At 34.9% G+C, this 22,469-nt stretch overlaps 1 protein-coding gene across 22 annotated transcripts in view; it reads right to left on the bottom strand.

The window, feature by feature from the left end:
• The window catches only part of VPS13B (vacuolar protein sorting 13 homolog B), a 777,539-nt gene that overhangs the window by 725,936 nt on the left and 29,134 nt on the right, over positions 1 to 22,469 (bottom strand). For all 22 annotated transcript variants that reach the window (XR_011421645.1, XR_011421647.1, XR_011421646.1 and 19 more), the window contains one exon: positions 9,081 to 9,201. Coding sequence is in view for 18 of the 22 variants with exons in the window: in XM_005613228.4 (XP_005613285.2) it covers positions 9,081 to 9,201 (121 nt within the window). In the remaining 4 variants the exon portion in view is untranslated. The remainder of the gene's footprint in view (positions 1 to 9,080; positions 9,202 to 22,469) is intronic.

Raw genomic sequence — 22,469 nt, 5'->3', positions numbered from 1 at the left:
TCTAAAACAACAGTCTGTTACTAGTCAATCTTTCCAGAAATTTCTATCTTTATCCAACCCTCTCCCACCCACAAACCCCATTCCTCTAAACACATACATTTATGCCCACAGGGCCATATAAAACATTATTAATTTTCATTAACTTTGCTCATGTTCTTCCTTCTGTTTAGAATACTATTTGTCCATTCTCCCTTCTTGTTCAGGCCCAGTATGAATGTCTTCTCTCCTATATCCTCTTCTCCAACATCCCCCATCCTACACATAAACATTAAAGGAGACAGTCTCTACCACTTTTCTTGGGCTCATCTCCCTACTGCCATTTGTACATGTTTAGGTATACTTACCTTCTCCGTTAAACTATGAATTCCTACAGGGCAGAGATTATATCTTATTTCTCTGATATTCTTTTCTTTTATTCAGGTAAAATTGGTATATAACATTATAGAAGTTCAAGTGTACAACATTATAATTCAACATCTGTAAACACTATAAAATGTCAGCACCAAAAGTCTAGTTACCATCCATCACCATACAATTAACCTCCTTCACCCATTTCATTCACCCCACAACCCTTCTCCCTTCTTGGTAACCACCAATCTGTTCCCTGTATCTGAGTTTATTTTAGTTTTGTTTTGTTCTGCTTTTTTTTTTTTTAGATTCCACATATGAGTGAAATCATTCGGTATTTGTATTTTTCTCTGACTTATTTCACTTAGCATAATACCCTCAAGGTCCATCCATCTTGTTGTAAATTGCAAGATTTCATTCTTTTTTATGGCTGAGTAGTATTCCACTACATATATATACCATATCTTCTTTATCCATTCATCCATTGATAGACACTAAGGTTGTTTCCATATCTTGGCTCTTGTAAACAAGACTGCAATGAACATACGAGTGCACGTATCTTTTGGAACTAGTGTTTTCATATTCTTTATATAAATACTCGGAAGTGGAATTGTTGGATCATATGGTAGTTTCAGTCTTAACTTTTTGAGCAATCTCCATACTGTTTTCCACAGTGGCTGCACCAATTTACATTCCCACCAGCAGTGTACAAGAGTTCTCTTTTCTCCGGCTCCTCTCCAACACTTGATATTTCTTGTCTTCTTGATAGCCATTCTGACAAGTGTAAGGTGATATGTCATTGTGGTTTTGATCTGCATTTCCCTAACAATTAGTGATGCTGAACATCTTTTCATGTGCCTGTTGGCCATCTGTATGTCTTCTTTAGAAAAATGCCTATTCAGATTCTCGGCCCATTTTTATTGGGTTGTTTGCTTTCTGTTGTTGAATTGTACGAGTTCTTTATCTAGTTTGGATATTAACCCTATTATTGGATATATGATTTGCAAAAATCTTCTCCCATTCACTAGGTTGGCTTTTTGTTTTAATGAGGTTTCCTTCGCTGTGCAGAAGCTTTTTAGTTTGATGTAGTCTTACCTGTTTATTTTCGCTTTTGTTTCCCTTGCCTTTGGAGTCACATCCACAAAAACATTACTAAGAACGATGTTAAGGAGCTTATTGCCTATGTTTTCTTCTAGGTATTTTATGGTTTCAGGTTTTACATTCAAGTCTTTAATCCATTTTGAGTTAATTTTGGGGTATAGTGTAAGATAACAGTCTAGTTTCATTCTGTGCCTGTGACTGTCCAGTTTTCCCAACACCATTTATTGAAGAGACTGTCCTTTCTCCATTGCCTATTCTTAGCTCCTCTGTCAAAAATTAATTATCCATATATGTGTAGGTTTATTTCTGGACTCTCAACTCTGTTCTATTGATCTGTGTGTCTGTTTTTATGCCAATATCATACTGTTTTGATTACTACAGCTTTGTAGTAAAGTTTGAAAGCAAGGAGCATGATACCTCCAGCTTTGTTTTTTTCCTCAAGATTGCTTTGGTTGTTTGAGATCTTTTCTGGTTCCATATAAATTTTAGGATTATTTGTTCCATTTCTGTGAAAAATGCCACAGGAATTTTGATGGGGATTGTTGCATTAAATCTGTCAATTGCTTTGGGTGGTATGGACATTTTAATAATATTCTTAAATTAGATAGCATGTATCAAACAATTTTGGTTACAAAGAGACAACATCTGCAATCAATTTATCCTGATGTGGTCACTAGGAAGCTAAGTTGCTCAAAATCAGAAATTTCATGGTTGATGACTTGGTTACAGTACCTAAAAATGAACTGGTCAAGCCTTTGGTATAAAATTTATTTGGGGGTTATAAAGCATCAAATAGGCAACTTATGCTCAAATAGTTAAAGGAAAAGTAAGTTCTTTATAATGTTCTTGCCTTTTTTGGAAGATTGAAATTATTTCAAAATAAAACTTTTTTAAAAGGTTAAGAAGAGAATAAGGATTTTTTATTGTCAGTGTGGTAGAGAGGTTCAACAAAACATGAATTAAAAAAGCATCCATCAGATCTGGTAACTAGACAGTAACTTAGAGCAGTTACTGTAGGAGGTAAAAAAAAATAACTGCGAGTTGAGGATAGTCAATATCAGTATTATCATTTAAGATGGTCACAAAAGTTCTAAACAACTAAATAGGGGTAAAAAAGGAAATATAAGTACTGACAAGGAGAATACAAAATTATCATTACACGAAGATAACTATATTTTGTATATAAAAAACCTAAAAGATGCAACTGAAAAATACTGAATATTCATTAGCTAATAAAATGTAAAAATTAGCTTTCCTACATAAAGCGCTGGAAAGAGAATAAAATGGCAAAATATGGCAATCCCAATTAGCAATAAAATATATGATAACACTTTTCATCTATAACAGTTTCAAAGATCCAGTTTTGGGATTATTTTTGTCTGCTTGATCTACATTTCAAATAAATGTTTTTTAATAAGAAGAAACAGCATTGGACCAAAAATGTGCTTGGAAGAAACTACTGTTAAACTTTTCACAGGGTAATTTGGCGATCCATGCCAAAATCTTAAAATTACTTATAAATTTTAATTCTATAAATTGGTAAGAATTTCTCCTAAGGAAATAAACAGAAGTGTGTACAAAGATTTACCTACCAGTATGTTTGTTAAAGCATTTTACACAAAACTGAAAATGAAACATAACCCAAACATCAAACAAAAAGGGCTTGGTTAAATAAACTATGGAAGAGTTATATAATGTCATACACATCAATCATTAAAATAACAATGTAAAAAATATTAATGTGCTAGAAATATATTCTGAACATTAAATAAAAGGTTCAAGTTACAAAAGAAAATGTACATGTGGATGTGTATGCACACATGCGTCCACAAAAAAAACAGTCTCTAAAAAGTTGTACATCAAAATGTTAACAAGCTCCAGTTCTGGGTAAGACACACTTAGTGCCACTGTCTTTCCCACTGAATGTAGCCATAAAACCTGGAAAGAATATATGGAGCAGCTATTTCAGGACTCTGAAAAGTAAATAGTAGGCCTGAAAGGGAAACAGAAGAATGAAAATCAGAGCTTACCAAGATAAAACAAAAAATAAAACTGAATGATTCAAACATATCATTAATTACATCCTATTTAATTGTATTGTGGTCAGAGAGGAGGGTCTTTATGATAGTGATTCTTCAAAATTTGTCAAGACTTCCTTTTTGACCAAGTCTTTTTCAACGTCTATAGATATCCAATGTATGCATCAAAAGAATGTACACTGTCTTATCTGATAGGTCCAGTTTTACATGTATCTACCAAAACAATCTTGTTAATTTTGATATTCAAAGATCCAGTTTTGGGATTTTTTTTGTCTGCTTGATCTATCACATTTCAAAGCTAGGTTGTAGATGCATACAATGTCATCATATATTTTTTGGAGAATTCTACCTTTTATTATAATTTAGTATCAACTACATATGTCCATTAATGCATTTTCCGTAAGTTTTATTTTGCCTGATTTGTATGCTACAAATACAGACTTTTATTTTTGGCTGTAACATCCATTGTCAATCCTCCTCTTTTTTGTTTGAGGAAGATTAGCCCTGAGCTAACATCTGTGCCAATCTTCCTCTATTTTTTTGTATGTGGGACACCGCCACAGCACAGCTGGTGAATGGAGTAAGTCTGTGCCTGGGATCTAAACCTACAAACCTGGGCCACCAAAGCAGAGCACACAGAACTTTAACCATTTGGCCACTGGGCCAGGCCCCAGACTTATTTTTGAATAGTATTTGTCTGTTACACCATTTCCCATCCTTTCACTTTTAATCTTTCTTGCCTCTTCGTTTTACTTGTGTGTGTTGGAAGCCATACACACCTAGACATAACCACTCCTTCATTTTAGCAACTGAAAAACATCACTTGTGTTTTCTTAGAACTCCTCCTTGCTCTGGCTTTGCACTGGTAGTAGTTTACAAAGTCTCCTACACTTTAAATCTTTGAAAGCAAAGACAGCCTCCAATGAGCTGCTCCAGCATACTCTCATTCACACAGCAATAAAGATTTAGGGAATCGAACAGCTGCTTCCACTAAGCAATATTTTCAAATTCAGTCTAATTAGAATGAAATAAAGGTTCTCCAATTATCACCTTTTCTGTAATAAAATATAAACGTTAGATATCTTGAAGGCTATTGACAAAATAATAGTTTGAAGCATAACCTACTTTTAAAAGAATCAATATATTAATGAGAAAGAACACCTGTATGGCAGAAATGGCTAGCTATCCATCAATATTTTGCGCTTCTTCCAGAATGAAGAATTGTTACTGAGATATGACTATAAGCCATACATAATGTTCATGCAAATAGGTTTCCTCAATAAAATTTGAGAAGAGTAGGTATCACTTCCAGCCAGGGGGCAGGAAGTAGATAGGTCTTCTCTAGGCTCTCCTCCTGAAAAGGCTGAAAGTAGTAAAATTCAAAGTCTGGCTTAGAGGATAGCAGAGCCTCAAGATAAAAGAAGCCTGGGCTCCTGGTAGAAAATTGTCTTTGGACTGGTACATCAAGAAAACATAACACTTTTGCTGTGTAAATCCACTGAAATTTAGAGGTTAATGTGTTCACCAGTCAACAATAACTTAACTTACACAATTTGTCACATTATTCACATTATTATTTTTAAAAATATTTTCCAGAAACTGTTAATAGAAGATGTTCAAACAATAAACACAAAAATAATGATGTGAAACATGCTATGCATTTGTTTTTCATTTGCAACAAGGTCTTCTCTACTCTTAAATGTTCCAGAAAGGAACAACTGGATAGCTTTAAATTCTATGTTCCCCACTCAGGCAAACAGAAAGGAAATGATTGTGCTATCTTCTATAACAATACATTGCCATTTTGGCTCAGGTTCTTGAACACTTGATACATTATAAACATTCTTAAATTAGCTGATATACTCCCCAACTATTATTAAACTTCCTTCAAGAGATTTTTCAGAAAACCAAGCCATAACAGGTTAAGATGGCAAGCATTTAAGCATACACACACACACCACACACACAAACTATATCTTCCATTTCATATTCAATATTTTCTGCAGAAAACAAAATTTTGAGTAAATGACTACTACTAATTTAATAATGTCTCTCCTCATGTATACCAAAAAAATCTGAGTTTCCATTTTCTCACCCACAAAATGTGGGCTAGATCAGAGGCTTAGCTGGGACCTGCAGATGGACTTCAGCCGGTATGTGAATACCCTAAAATAATATTCAAATTTTGAATTTGCATATATGGGTCTGTAACTTTTTCAACAGATTTTCAAGGGTCTATGTCCAAAAAAGACAGTTAGATCAGAAAATCTGAAGTAACTTCTTAGACATTTCAATGACTCTATAACTCTGATTATCAAAGTCTGAAGAAAACACTGTGATTTTGTGCAGTTCAGTTTTTGTGCAGTGCAGTAAATTATAAGTGCCTATTGTGAACCAGACATTATATTAGATCAGAGGCTCGCAAAATGAGGCCCGTGCCATCCGTTTTCATAAATAAAGCTTTATTGGAACAGCCTTGTACATTATTTATCATTTATGGTTGATTTCACACTACATCAGAAGAATGGAATAGCTGCAACAGAAAATATATGGCTTGCAAAGCCTAAAATATTTAATAACTGGCCCTTTACAGAAAATGTTTACTGATCTTTATACTAGATGATGAAGATCAAAGATGACTAAGTCATAACTTCAGACCCAGTGGGCAACATAGTTTTCAGTTTGTCTATACCCTAAATATGTCCACTAATTGTGTATGTGTGTATACATACATATACATATATATGTATACATATATTCTGAGTAAAAGGGCAAGGAGAAGAAAATGAAAAACATAATTATATGACAAGACCAAGAAAGAGGAAGCTATGCAATAGAACGCAAAATTTCTCTCTAAGCTTCCTAGCAAACAAGAAAAGTAGGATTTTTTTTTAATGGTAACTACTAAATAAGAAAAAACATATCAGTTAATTAAGAGACCTTGAATAAGTTAAAGGACAATACCCTCTAAAGCCATTTTAGAGAAAATGCAGAAGCTGCTCACAAAGGGCTGCTTCCGATAATGACCTTCAACAAGAGCCCAAGGCTATTCACTTCAGAGAGCACAGAACTGAATAATACAGGTATCTAACTTAGAAGTAATCTTGCTTTACAGAGAGATCAAGTGCAGAGAATACTGAGGAAAGCATGAATAAATAAGGAAATCAATCAAACATCCTTAAACTTTCTCTCTGAATAGGAACTGTCAGCATATCGTACAGGATGTGCTAAGGCCACAATTCATAACTGTTATTAGTAGCAGTAATTGAAGATCCTGGCCTATACATCGTTAACTGAAAGAAAATGCGTATGCTTCAGTCAGATTCAAACTCTTTTGATCCCTCTCCCAGGAAGAAATATTACATTATAACCCAGCACAAATGCACATAAACACATATACATATACAAGTTTCGTGAAATATTGCTAACCTTTACTACATGCCATATGCTATGAAGTTTCCTATTCTATGCTATATATTTTTTAAATGCTTGCCATGACTCAACTAAATTGCTTTCACAACGCACTCAACGCAGTCAAGATCCACAATCTGAGAAAGACTGTTCTGCATACCAAGAATTGAGATTGCAAAGAGGATATTAGATATCTACCTGAATTCTCTTTCTATCAGAGAACCACTCATCCTTCAAGGGTGTAGGACAAACAACTATTGGCAACACCAAAACTTTTCTCAAAAAGCATCTCTAGATCTATGGAAATGTTCAAACTCCAAAACTGTAACCACAGCTCCTAGAAGAAAAAACTTTGCCCTAGAAAATTTGAGAGCAAGAATTCATCTCTACCATGAAAGAACCTTAATATGGTTCCCAGGCAGGACAAGGTTGACAGAAACGAGTCCTCAAATAACCATATAAGTTAACCTTTAAATAAAATGATTTACCATTATCCAACTGGATTCTCAAATTATTCCTTTTTTTTTCTTTTGGCAAGATTAAGTTTAGCTGCTCTGCCTCCCAGTAATTGCCCAACAAGTTCAGTTACTTCCTAAAGCAACTCCTTAACTGTGATTTATGTCAGCATAAAAGAGGATATGAGTCCTCCTGCTGGGTAAGGCAGAAAAGCAGATGTTAATCCAAAAGCTACCTCAACTAGTTCAGGTAGAACACAGCTCTGTTTTATACCACTAAAAATAAGATGTTTTATGTTACATTTATGTTTTATGTCCTAAAAATAGGCCAATTCTCCCAATTCTGAATATCAGTGTAAATTCTAATACAGTCTCTAAAGAATCATTAAAAGTCTGGGACCTGTTTAAGTACACGCAGGTTAGCCCATAGAAGATTTTTATCTGTGAAATTAACAACTGACAAAAGCTTTAAATTTTTCTTAAACAAGTTCTTTCTTTAGAGGAAAAAAACGTAACAAGACAACAGTTAAACCCAAAACTGATGACTCTTTGCCAGGATATTGATGGAGAGAGTTCTATACAATGAGCTGATGTAAGAAGTTTTGAGGGGACATGTAGTCAGAAATTCGAAGGGGGAAAGGAGTTGCCTATTTAATAAATAAAAACATTACAGTTTAATTTACAGTTTAATTCACCAGAGATATTTCCCAAAGGAGTTAATTAGTAAGAAAAACTTTAGAAAGTTCTGGAACCATCATACTACTCTAAGCAGAATCAGAAACTTTCAGAAGTAAAATATCTTCTTCTGGCACCTTCTCCAGCTATAGCAATTAATCTATTCTAAAGCCAAAGGGATTACAGAGACCTGTTGGGTAAAGTTTCAAAGAATACAAAGCATCAGCATTAACATCACTATAACACTAGTTAAAAATATTCAATTCAAATGTAACTTAGAACATATATTTGAGGGAGGAGGGCTATGAAATGTTATACTAACCCTAGCCTCTTACAAGTAAAGTAGATGGTGCCAAAAGACTCTCAAATATTAACTAGGTTAAAACCAGCAGAAAACCTACAAAAATTTGATGCAGAAAACAAGTGTATACCAATGTCAACTACACCTCAGAAAAAGGAAGTAACTGACAAATAAAATCAAAAGAGAAGTGACTGATAATTCCTAACTCTACAAAAGCAGCTATACACTTTGGCCACAGAGCTGACACATAACGATCACTGGTTTTTCATCATTAAATATTTACCAAGGAAATGTTATTTCTAAGCCACAACTGTTTGGGGTAAATAAAAATTTCAGGAAATGAAAGAGGAGAGACAGTCTCTCCCACTTAAAAAATTCTGTGATTCTGTTAGTGAATTTTATAGTTTCCAGAAACTCAGAACCCTCTAATGTCTTTCCTCTGTTTATCAAGAAGTAAACGGAACAAAAAGACTATGAGTGGGAAATTACAATCAAGTCTTTGCTTGGAGAGGATGTAAGAAAGAAACTTAAGGAACAACCTGCTGCAAAAGAGCATCACAATGTGAAGCAGACATTTGTGAGGGATCTGGACTCAATGTGTTCTGATGTCATGCAGCAAATGCCCATGCACATACAGTTTAAATATTTTATGACCCTACAGAATACTGAAAGTGTATATTCTACAACGGGCTATAAACAAGGATTAATAACAATTGAAATTTTGGCTTTATCAATCCCATTAGAAGTTACCTGGTGGTAAATCAGGATCTGTGGGAGCAGCCTGCTGAATTCTTCGGGGTTTTACTGATGATTTCGTGTTCTCTGTAGTACTACGGTTGGTAGAATTAGAACCACAGCTTTCATGGTCATCCTATTTTCATTTTAAACAAAGAAAAGAAAAGCATCAATCACCATTCAAGGATTAGGAAAAGTTTTGTTAAACATATGCAGTTTACAGTTACTAAATGTGATTAGATAGACTCTTCTAATTTTTTTAGCTCTAGAAATCTATATAACCACACAATCTTCATAATTTGCATTCTCAAACAGCATTTTAAAAGTAACTAGTAGTTTAAAATCACAAATTCTTCCTTTCTTTAGTTGGTATCAAAATAAACCACTTAATAATGTCCAAAAAATTCTTATATAAGGATTCAGCAAAAGACTAATTAATTGAAGCTTTTAAACACTTTCCGTCTCTATCTGAATGCAAAATAAATGGAAAGGGTCTTAATTTTCCCCTATTTGTTGTTTATATGTTAAGACCCTCACTATTTTATGAATTAAATTAAGAATATAGCTGTCGTCTTAATCATCTTTAATGATTAACCTTAATTATCCTTAGAATCTTTTGCATCCTATTTAACAATATTTATTGAATTGAGTATTCAGATTAGATATAAGGTTTAATTGGGTTTTGACATGGATAATACAGAAACTTCAACAAATCATACACATTTTTGAAACTTATTCCTTTATACAATGTATGCGAGTACTCTTTTCCTACCTTGATTCAACAAATGTTTATATAATGTGCCTACATGCTAACTGCTGGATTTACAAAGGCAAATAAGATACAACACTTTTCCTCAAGGATTTCATAATCTATTAAAAACCTATATAACCAGTTCTACAAGAGTACTTTTTGTTGGTTTTTAAGTAATAGGAGAACAAAGAGTCATTCTATTTGGAAGAACTAGAGAGGTCAGGCCCTTAAAACTCAGTGTAGAAATGTTTTAGGTTAAGACTGTAGGAAAAATCAGGGAAAAACTAAAAACAAAAGGAAAACAGTATAAATGTATGTAGCACATACAAGGAGTGATGATTAGTCAAATAAAGCCAGAGTATACAAGGTTTAAGATGGAAGAACAATACCAAAAATTAAAGGTATGTACCAGTTCAATAAAAATGGAGTAACATTAAGAACTATAGAGATGTTCTGTCTTCATTCCAGTTGACACGTTTCAAGATTTGGTAATTAGGAGGAGGATGTCAATAACCTACAAGAAAGGAGATTTCTGTAATTCCACTACAGGACAGGGGTGGGAGCAGTAAATGAGTAGTTCAAAGAGTGAATGAGAAGTTAAGGCAGGCGCCAGCCTGGTGGTGCAGCTAAGTGCGCACATTCCACTTCAGCGGCCCGGGGTTCGCCGGTTCGGATCCCGGGTGTGGACATGGCACTGCTCGACAAAAGCCATGCTGTGGTAGGCGTCCCACATATACAGTAGAGGAAGATGGGTGTGGGTGTTAGCTCAGGGCCAGTCTTCCTCAGCAAAAAGAGGAGGACTGGCAGCAGATGTTAGCTCAGGACTAATCTTCCTCAAAAAAAAGAAGTTAAGGTAGATAAGCATACATTGCTCTTTCAAGAAGACAGGTATTACAAGGAGGAAATAGATGGCGTAGTAAAATGAAGTGAAAGCATCTGGCTTCTTCTTATTCCTTTTTTTGGGATAAAAGAGAACATTTTGTTTGAAGGAAAGATGCACATGAGGAGGGAGAGATCAAAGATACCAACACAAAGGGTAATTGATGGTGTACTGTGTTAATCAATAATAAAATTATTTTATAATATTTTCAAGAATGGTGATAAATTTAGTTTTTCTATTTTATATATTTGAAGAGAAAACTTCAAGAATAAATAAGAAGGATAACCACTAAATTTACCAATCTAATGGGGTACTAGAGGCAAATAAAATGATAAGACCTCCTTTAGAAAACAAAAATTCTTATTCGATACCACATTAAGAGAATTATACAATAAAAGATGATCTTTTACAGGATAGCATGGCTTCAGATGCTAGTGATATATTAACAAAAGGAAAAATTTCTGTTTGAAACTGCATTACAAGAAAGAAGTAAAAGTTTGCTGTGATAAACAACAAAATTTTCGCATGAACTTATGAGATATTAAGTTAACGCAAAACAAACTTCACAGTGTTTCATTCCACAAAATAATTTCACTATTTAATCTTTATAATGACATCTTCTGTTACTTAGAGGGATGTTACAGTCTCTAAATACTAAAAGACTACTACTGTGAATAAAATCTTACTGTAATAACTTTTAGTTCAACTTGCATCCTTAAAAATGTCTGTAGTCATACACTTCTGCACGTTAACATTAAAAGCACACTATTAATTTTCCAAACATATGGGTGTCTCAAAAGCCCAGAAGTAAAACATGTTCATTAAAGAGATGTGAAAAAGTTCCAAGTGAACTGCCAAAACTAGCATAATTATGAAAATATTCAACCCTGAAATCACATACTGTATATAGATTATAATGATGTCATCATAAACATTCCAGCCAAAACGCGCTAAAACTACTGCAGTCCAATAAATCTGGCATACACGAGATGACAAACATTTTAAAGCAAAAGAAAGAACAAGTTATTTTTATTTTCAAAAAGTTATTTTTATTTTCAAAAAGTTAGCAAAAAAGGATAAAGTATATAGACTACATATTAGTTTTCAAATAGTTAAAAAAAGCAGTGAATAAAGCTTCCCTACAAACTACATGATTTTATTATTTCAAAGAAAAGCTAAATAACTTGATTTGCTTAAAATTTATAATAAACCTGAAACTTTAGTATGCTTTAAAAATGAGCATTAATCATGGTACTCATAGGAATATATACTATGGAACAAACATTACCAAATGTGTAAACACTTCTTTCTTAATTATGGTTAGGAAATTACGGTTGCATATATCTTATAATTAGAAAATAATCCTTCTGATAATTCGAACTTGTTTTCATTTCAATGACATTTTAATTGTATCAATTACAAGTGGGCTTCCATTCAAATCCTCCCCCAACTAAATTAAATGAAAAGCAAGAATTATGATATTTACTATTGAAACTAGAATTACTTCCATCACTAGTTTGAATTCATCATCTGCTTTAACCACTATGCATCACTTCGGACTACATCTTACTCCATTGAAACCCTCTAATTTCTAACAAAAGAAACTCTGTTCTCAAAAATACTAGTTAAAATGTTTTCAGATAATTTTTAACCTCAAACACACTACAGTTATATCTTTCTTATTTAGACTGCAATTTTTCCAAAATGTCTAGTAAGTATATTTCATGGCAAAAGAATGTTTCCTCTTGGGGACTGTAGAGCTATTTCTGAAAAATACTGCCCTTTGCTCCTCAAGAAACAAGCAACAATGTCATTCCTTACAAAAGTTCCTAACAGAGGGAAAATGTGACAAACGCTGTATGTAAATAGATCCATTACTTTCATACTGACAGATCACATGATCATGCTGCCACTTTTCACCTTAGCCCTAATAGGGCTAGTCAGGTAAAACCTGAAAACCACCAACTCCCAGATTCACAATGGTAGGACAAAACTTAAAACAGGTAACCAAATCATTCCAAGTCCTTGTTTAAAAACAGATAAAGAGGTTAAAACGCAAGAAAGAATTGAAGGAGAGAAACTGAAAGATGGAACTAATAAGTGATGTCATCTATGCTCTTCAGCCTTGTGGCACCAAACTTGGCAAGAGAAAAGGACTAGGCTCACCTGGCAGCTCTGGTCACCAAAAGCTCCTGAAACAGAGGGCCTTGGAAATGAACTGCTACAAAGCTCTTAGGGACAGTCACCTCTATCTCCTCCAGTAGCAAGTAGAATGGCTACTGTCAGATGCAATAAAGAATCTCTAACAGTAACACTGTACTTCCAAGAGTCAGAGACCCAAATAAAGTCACCAATGCAGAGGCACACTTAGAGAACACCAGAGTGAGCCAGGGAAAATACACTCATTAGTTTTCATGGTAAAAATGGAAATTTCTGGCTCACCTCTACAATGACGACAATATTAATAAACTTAATTTTAGTCATTTTAAAAAAAAGCCAAGCATGTTTAAGTGAAGGAGGGATGTGTATGCCCCAAATCTCTTCACACATCAACTTTAGCCCACAGCGGAGACTACTTCCATTTTCTCTCCCATCAAGTATGAGGATAAGGGGTTATGATAGGCTGGGGAAAAAGAGAAGAGAGTTGATGTTCCCTTGCATTCTTTTACCTGACCCTCCCAAAAGGAGGAATAGCTCACCAGACAGGCCAAAGTTGAATATTCATTAGGCTATATTTTAATAATGAAAGAGATCACTGTATTAACCGTAAACACCTGTGTGGTGGGGCCATTCTTCCATCTCTGAGATTCACGCTATTCAGTAAAAAGGAACAGTCATTTTCCTCAGATGACGCAATCATTAGCCATCTCTCTTCTGCCTTTTCATACACATAGCCACCTGAAGCAGGATACTGCCCCAGCCAGAGAACAATCAAACTATGCCACATAACAGCAACACACGTTAGAAAAAATTTGTTCTTTATTAGTGCCTATGACATCACTTTCCCTTGTATCAGTAGTTGGATATCATATTGCCAACCTCTCTTCTTCCTCTCTTCTTAAACTACTAGATTGAAGTGGTTAGATCCATTCTTAGATTTGGTAGGTGCAATAGGCAGAAATTAAAGGAGGAAAGAACGAAAGTATATACAGAGGCATTCTGTCCTAAGCCACATTATACCATCTAATTTTTACTAGAATTCACTGGAGGGAATTGGGTGCTCAAACAGATTACGAAAACTGTACTTTGTTTTCTTATATAACTTCCCTCAGCAAGGAATATCTGATCAAAGAAAAGTATGTGTTAGGTACTTTGACAGAAAATAAGTAGTCTAAATAGATGGTACCTTTATCCAGGTACTCTATTAACCTACTTGAGGAATACTGTATACACAAAAATATTAAGAGTAAGTTAGTCAGCAATTATGTATGTCACAAAGAAACAACAGTGACCTTCATTGAGCACTTACATATGCCAAGCCTCAAGTATTTTAAGGATGAGGTAATTAGGGCGTAAGAGGTTCCATAGTCTAAAAGAGAGGAAGTGACAGAGCTGGGATGAACACCCAGATCTGTCTGACTAAAAAACCCCTCCTATAATCGAAAGAAGAAGGAAAGCAGGGAGAAAGGGAAGGAAGAAAAAAGGCAAGGAGGGAGGAAAAAGAGACAAAGAAAAAAAAATTTTTATTTGTAGCACTTCCAGTGGGTCAGCTGCTAGACATTACACTCATATCTTAGTCCTTTTAACAATGCTATGAATTAGACACTATTCCCATGCAAGAGTATTCCCATTTAAAGATGAGGAAACTATTCAAACAACCCGATCAAAAAATGGGCTGGAGACATGAACAGACATTTCTCCAAAGAAGATATCCGGATGGCCAATAGGTACATGAAAAGATGCTCATCATCGCTGATCATCAGGGAAAGGCAAATCAAAACTACACTAAGATATCACCTTACACCCATTAGAATGACAAAAATATCTAAAACTAATAGTAACAAATGTTGGAGAGGTTGTGAAGAAAAAGGAACCCTCATACACTGTTGGTGGGAATGCAAACTGGTACAGCCACTATGGAAAACAGTATGGAGATTTCTCAAAAAGTTAAAAATAGAAATACCCTATGACTCAGCCATCCCATTACTGGGTATCTATCCTAAGAACCTGATATCAGATATCTCAAGAGTCCGTTGCACCCCTATGTTCATTGCAGCATTATTTACAATAGCCAAGACGTGGAACCAGCCTACATGCCCAGAAACTAATGATTGGATAAAGAAGATGTGGTATATATACACAATGGAATACTACTCAGCCATAAAAAAAGACGAAATTGGCCCATTCACAACAATGTGGATGGACCTCGAGGGTATTATGTTAAGCGAAATAAGTCAGTCAGAGAAAGACGAACTCTATATGACTCCACTCATAGGTGGAAATTAGTATATTGAGAAGGAGATCTGATTGGTGGTCACCAGGGAAAAGGGGGGGTGGGGGGAGGGTACGGAGGGGGAAGTGGTGTACCCACAACATGACTAACAAAAATGTACAACTGAAATCTCACAAGGTTGTAATCTATCATAACATTAATAAAAAAAAAAAAAAAAAAATTAAAAATATATATAATAAATTTATTTTTCAGAGCCCACACTCCTTAACAGTTTAAATTCTGTCTCACTTGTATATAAGAATAATGATAATTTATTTAGTTTCTTAAAGCTATATCTAATCTCTTATTGGCTTCTCTTTTTGAGGCATATGAAAATCCTCTATTAATGTGAACTACTTAATAGAGAGAACCCTAAATGTTAAATAACATTTTCCCCTTTTTGTGGCTTTGCCATTCACATTATATATATTAGAACAATTTTATTTATAGTCCACTATGATATTTATCTTCCCTATAAAACAAATAAAATTCAGAGGCAAATCATGGTTCTACTATAAGATACTGAAGCTGAAAATGAGATCTAATTTGGGGGGATGTTTGCATTTAGACAAGTTGAGGCAAATAATAAGACATGCCAGGAGAGCTCAACAGCACACTGTTGGAGATACAAGCCTAGACTTTAGGAAGAGTTCAAAAACTAAGGAGTACTGATCATCATAAGCTCCTTTCCATATGCAGATGCACAAAATAACCATCCACACCAACCAATATTCACTCCTTAAAATTATTCCATCTTTCAGGGCCAGCCCAGTGGGATAGTGGTTAAGTTCATGTGCTCTGCTTCAGCGGCCCAGGGTTCACAGGTTTGGATCCCGGGCACAGATCTGTGCACCATTCATCAAGCCATGCTGAGGTGGCATCCTATATACAAAATAGAGGAAGACTGGTACAGATGTTAGCTCAGAGACAATCTTCCTCAAACAAAAAGAGAAAGATTGGCAACAGATGTTAGCTTAGTCTTCTTCAACAACAAAAAAATTATTCCATCTTTGGAAAATGTGAGAAATTTAATTCTTCTCCAAAAAGATAACAAATCTGAATGTTATCATGTTTACAATCATTATTTATTAGCAATACTAATAGATTACTACCAAAGTTTGAAAGAACAGTTCTTTTAGGGTGGTGAGGGAAGAAGCCAGATTACCTGGAATAAGTGGATGTTGAGTAAACTGATAAGATTCAATTAAGTCTGGATAGAAAAAAGGACCTGAAGATAGTAAAGTAGTATGAAGGTGGTACAGGGTCAAGAAAAGCACCTGCTAATATTCAAGATACTGTGCACAGTGCAGTGCAGGAGTTAAAAGTTGATAACTGTGGGAGAAGAAAGTGTCCTCAACTTCAGAACATTGATTATTTATAAAGGAATTTTTTTTAAGTAAACAAATAAGTCATACTGTAAAATAATATTCTGAGTAAGTAACTATTATTGGTACAAACAATACAAGAAGCTTTATGTTCATTGTTCATAATCATCACAAACATCCTATAAGATATTGTCATTCTCATTTAACAAATGATGAAAATAAAGTTCCTGAGGATAAATACATTATCTAAAGTGAAAATGTGACAAATAATATTGGAGAGTTTGTTAACAAAGCATTGAAAGAATTCAGAAAAGGAAGCATTTTAAGCTGTTTTTATTTCTCTCACTAACATCCTTACATCTTCTAACAGTTGGCCATCTTTCTCTCATTCCAACTCCTGCTACTTCTTTTGAATACAAAGTAGATACAGCTGCTATCAGAAAAGTCCTAGCAATAAGCAGATGAGCAGGAATTACTCCAAAGGTTAAATCCAGAAATCAAAATTCTTAAGCAAAGAAAGTAGCAAAGACTTTTTTCAAACAAACAAAGCTGAAAGAATTTGTAGCAAGATGAAATTCCAGGACTACAAAAAATATTAAAGGAAGTTCTTCAAGCTGAAGTAAAATGCTACTAGATGAAAAACTTCGATCTATAAAAAGAAATGAAGAGTGCCATAAATAACTATGTGGGTAAATACAAAGATACTTTTTCATTTCTTAAAAATTAGTTGTTCAAAGCAATCATAATAATAATAATAATAACATAGTGTGAGTTTGTAACATATATAAAAGACATAACAATATTAGCACATTAGCAGGGGATAAAAAGAAGCATACTGTTGTAAGCATACTGAAGTAAAGGATAATACTTAGATCATCCATTAAGCGGTATATTATTATTTGAAAGCAGACAATGATAAGTGAAACACACATATTGTCAATCCTAGAACCACCACTACAAAATAAATAGGTATAGCAAATAAACCAATAATGAAAAAAAATGGACTACTAAAATATACTCAACTAACACAAAAAAAGTCAAGAAAAGAAGAAAAAAGGAAAAAAATTAGATGGGACAAGAAAAGAAGAAAAAGGAAAAAAATTAGATGGGACAAATAGAAAATAAAAAGACATTAGACTTAATCATATTAAAAATTACATAAAATCTAAATAATCTAAAACACTCCAATTAACAGGCAGAATTTGTCAGATTAGAAAAACCCAACTATAATCTGTCTACAGAAAACTCAGTTTACATGTAGACTCAGTACAGTTTCAAAACACTATTACCCCAAGCTTCAAAAGGAAAATCACAACAAAATGAACAAGTTCAAGAAAAAAGAAAATTAGCAGTATCTAATCATCAAAACACAAATCAGAGAACTACTGCATTTTATGGATTGAAAGGAAACGAATAGAGCTTGTAAACCAAACAGAAATAAAAAAACTAGAAGTTCAGTCTGTGTTCTTCATCATCTTTAATGCCAGATAACACATTTGGGACGCCTAAAGGGGAAAAGAAAACTTGTAACCACCAGCAAGCTGCAAAGTCTCAAACCAGTATTTTTTTTCTGTTTGCGGTATTTGGACACATAAATTATAGCATCCACAGCATTGAACACTATAATTAAGGTTATACTGGCACTTCTAATATTACAACCCCATATTTTCATTCATTCAAAACATTCTTAGAAAGTTCTTCAAGAAACTAAAAGACTTCCTTACTTGTCTCACTCCAAATGTGACTTTTCATCTTCCTAAGATAGAAGAGCTATGAGAGAAGAAAAATATCTTTTCCAGCTCAAGAAAAACACCTTTCCAAGGGTAAAACAAACACAACAGAATCCCTCAGAAACATCCAAGATGGCAAACAAGAATTGAAACTTCCTCAATAACTTTAAAAAAAAAGTTAACCAAAAATCCAAGTTTATGCCAAGTTTGGTTTTCACATGGCAAAAAAATTGAAGCTTATACATGACATAATAAAAGATTCGACGATTTAAATCAATATATGTGTTTTTTAAAGAAATAGATCTTTGTAACATATGTAATCTTCCCAATAGCTAACTAAAAAGAGTCCTCTTTCAACTACTTCTGACTGAGAGGATGTAGACACAGGTAGAAGTTCAAGAAACTATGATTTCTTTTGTTCCCAAACTTTTAAGGCATAGCATACAGTTTGAAATAAATTTACCTTCATTTTCATCCATCTACAAGTTCTCTGTTCGTGGTTTCTGGGTTTTTATTTCCTTTTCAATAATGTTTTAAATTACTCAAGTTACTTGAGCTCAAAAACAAACCTAAATCGAAAACAAAATATATCACCTTCTGATGGTTCTAAGGCTATAAACAATATTTCTAAGCTAAAATGAAAATCATAAACCACTTGTGACATATCAAATTTTCCTTAAAACAATCAAAAGGAGAGAAAGGTTTTGTCTCTCTCATTAGCTCCTAATTGTCAGTATTTAGGACAGTACTATGGCACTCAGTAAAGATCTGTGGAACAAATGAACTTTTCAACTTTTCCTCCAAATAAAGGAAATTAAGCACTAGAATGATAACTTTGTATGTGGCTTACCCATAATGAATAATGCCCACTTCATACACTAATCTTCAGTGAGATCTAATTATTAATTATGTTAGCATATGATGAGCTTGACAGACAAGTCTTTAATCTCTAAAAAGAATCTAAATTAACAGCAGCATAATCCACCCCAATTGTCCTAAACCCAAATTCCAGAAGTTATGCTAGAACTTCCTCTCCGCATTTCCTCCAGAAGCTCTTCCCTGCTCCACATGCCCACTGCCAATGACTTAGTTCCATCTAGGCCCATAATTTTTCTCCTAGGAATAAGGTAAAGTGAACCTAAGTAATTATCTAAAATCACCTCCTCCATTCTATTCCTCTACTCTGAAAAACCAGTCAACTTCCTAAATTACAAATTCAAGCAAGTTGCTTTACTACCTTAAAACAATTCAATGGCTCTCTACTCTCTACACAAGTGGTCCTCAAATGTTTTCATCTAAGGCCCTTTTATCCTCTTAAAAACTACTGAGAGGAGTGGCGTCAGCATCAGGGGGGAGTGAGCTTGCCCAGGACTCTCTCCCCTCCAACATACAACAAAAAGGAGCAACCATATTCCAACAGAAAATATCCTAAAAGCACAGGTATCCATGAAGAGTCACGGCAGCAACACGAGGGAGGGCAGAGAGGCTGGAGCCCCCCTCAGAGGAGATGCAACTGGGTAAGAGAGAACTTCACTCCCTCCCTGTGGTGGCGATCCCTAAAGACTGGGATCGCCACCACAGGAGGCTCCATGAGGGAAGGTGCAGTGGAGGGGTCGCACATCTGTGGGATCACCCAGGACTCCCTAGGTCCCTTGCAGCCTAGAGGGAAGCCCTCTAATGGCGCAAAAGCCTTCAGGCCGGGTGACCTCATCAAGCCAAGACCTCAGGAGACCAGATAGTGAGAAGTGATCAGGAAACCCGGGACTGCACACAGGAGAAAGTGCCCCTTCTCCAACCTGTGCCACATCACGCCATCTTGGCTGAAGGCAGAGAGCACAGAATATGCAGCTCTTGAGCCCCATCCAGTGACAACAGGCTGTAACTGCATCACAACGGGAAAACCCCATTCTTCCAGCATCAGGCAATTCACCAACTCTCCAGAACAGAAGGAAAACAATAAATACACAGAATTCAGTCCTGAGGACTCAGAAATAAGTAAACTAAATGACAATGAATTCAAAACAGCTATCGTTACAAAACTCAATGAGGTGAAAGAGAACATAGAGAAACAATTCAACAAGTTCAGGAGCTACTTCACAAAAGAGATTGAAACTATAAAGAATCAATCCGAAATACTAGAGATGAAAGACACAATGGAAGAGATAAAACAAAATGCAGATTCCCTGAACGTTCGCATGGACACCACAGATGAGCGAATCAGCATAATCGAAGATAGACATGTTGAATTGCTCCAGACAGGAGGAGAGAGAATTGAGCCTAAAAAGAAATGAAGAAAGTATCCAAGAAATATCCGACTCAATGAGGAAATGCAACATCAGAATTATAGGTATTCAAGAAGGTTAAGAGAAGGAGAATGGAACAGAAAGCGTGCTCAAAAAAATAATAGCAGAGAACTTCCCAAATCTAAGGAATAAGAGGGAAATGTGTGTAGAGGAAGCTTTCAGATCTCCTAGATTTGGGAATGTAAAAAGACCTACTGCAAGGCATATAGTAGTTAAACTGGCAAAAATGAATGACAAAGAAAGAATATTCAGGGCAGCAAGGCAGAAGAAAATAACCTACAAAGGAACCCCTGTCAGACTTTCAGCAGGTTTCTCTGCAGAAACCTTACAAGCCAGGTGAGAATGGAATGACATATTCAGAACTTTAAAAGATAAAAATCTTCAGCAAAAAATACTCTATCCAGCAAAAATATCCTTCAGATATGAGGGATAAATTAAATCTTTCCCAGACAAACAAAAGCTAAGTGACTTGACAGTCACGAGACCCCCACTACAAGAAGTCCTCAAAAAGGCCCTCATACCTGAAAAAAGAAAAAAAAGGAGAAAGGGGTCACAAAACACAAAGTAAGGAGACTAATAGATAGACACAATCAGAATAGGATAGCAAATATTCAACTATAGCATTAGGCTAAAGGGAAGGAAAACACCAAAATCAAAGACAGTCTTGTCACTAGAAGTACAAACTCAAAACATAAGTTGGAATCAGATATGAGAATAACAACTTAGGAGGGGAGGAGGATAGGGACTGAACCAGTTTAAACTAAGGAAATAAGAGGCCATCATAAAATGGACTATGTTATGTACGAGATTCTGAATACAAACTTCAGGGTAGCCACTAAACTAAAAAGTAGAACAGAGACACAAAAAATAAATAAGGAAAAAAACAAAGAAACACAGCATAAAAAAAACTGCATAATTCAATGGGTAGACCAAAACACACAGGACAAGAAACAAAGGAAATGTACAAAAACCAGAAAACAAGTGATATACTGACAGCATTAAGCCTTCATATATCACTAATCATGCTCAATGTAAAGGGATTGAACTCTCCAATAAAAAGACACAGAGTGGCAAGATGGATTAGAGAACAAGATTCAACAATGTGTTGCCTCCAGGAAACAAATCTCTGCTCCAATGACAAGTACAGGCTCAGAGTCAAGGGGTGGAAGACGATACTTCAAGCTAATGGCAAACAAAAGAAAGCAGAGGTCGCAATACTTATACCAGAGAAAGTAGACTTCAAGATAACGTAGGTAAAGAGAGACAAAGAGGGGCAATATATAATGATCAAAGGGACACTCCATCAAGAAGAAACAATGCTTATAAATATCAATGCACCCAACACAGGAGCCCCAAAGTTCATAAGCAACTATTAACAAACCTAAAAGAAGACATTAAAAACAACACAATAATAGTAGGGGACCTCAACACCCCACTCACATCATTGGACAGATCACCCAGATAGAAAATCAACAAGGAAACAGTGGAATTAAATGAAAGGCTAAAACAGTTGGACTTAATAGACGCCTATAGAACACTGCATCCAAAAACAGCAGAATACCCATTTTTCTCAAGTGCACATGGAACATTCTCAAGGATAGACTATACGTTGGGAAACAAGGCAAGCCTCTATAAATTTTAAAAAATTGAAATAATAACAAGCATCTTCTCTGATCATAATGCTATAAAGCTAGAAATTAATTACAAGAAAAAAGCTGAGAAAGGGACAAAAAAGTGGAGACTAAACAATATGCTATTGAACAAGCAATGGATCACTGAAGAAATTAAAGAAGAAATCAAAAAATATCTGGAGACAAATGAAAATGATAACATGCCATATCACTTCATATGGGATATAACAAAAGCTGTATTAAGAGGTAAATTCATCGCAATACCGGCACATCTTAACAAACAAGAAAAATCCCAAATAAGCAATCTCAACTGAAGTAGAAAAAGAAGGACAAAGCCCAAAGTCAGCAGAAG

This window comes from Equus caballus, chromosome 9 (assembly GCF_041296265.1).
Source record: "Equus caballus isolate H_3958 breed thoroughbred chromosome 9, TB-T2T, whole genome shotgun sequence".
Classification (NCBI taxonomy): domain Eukaryota; kingdom Metazoa; phylum Chordata; class Mammalia; order Perissodactyla; family Equidae; genus Equus; species Equus caballus.
This window is presented reverse-complemented; position numbering and strand designations above follow the sequence as displayed.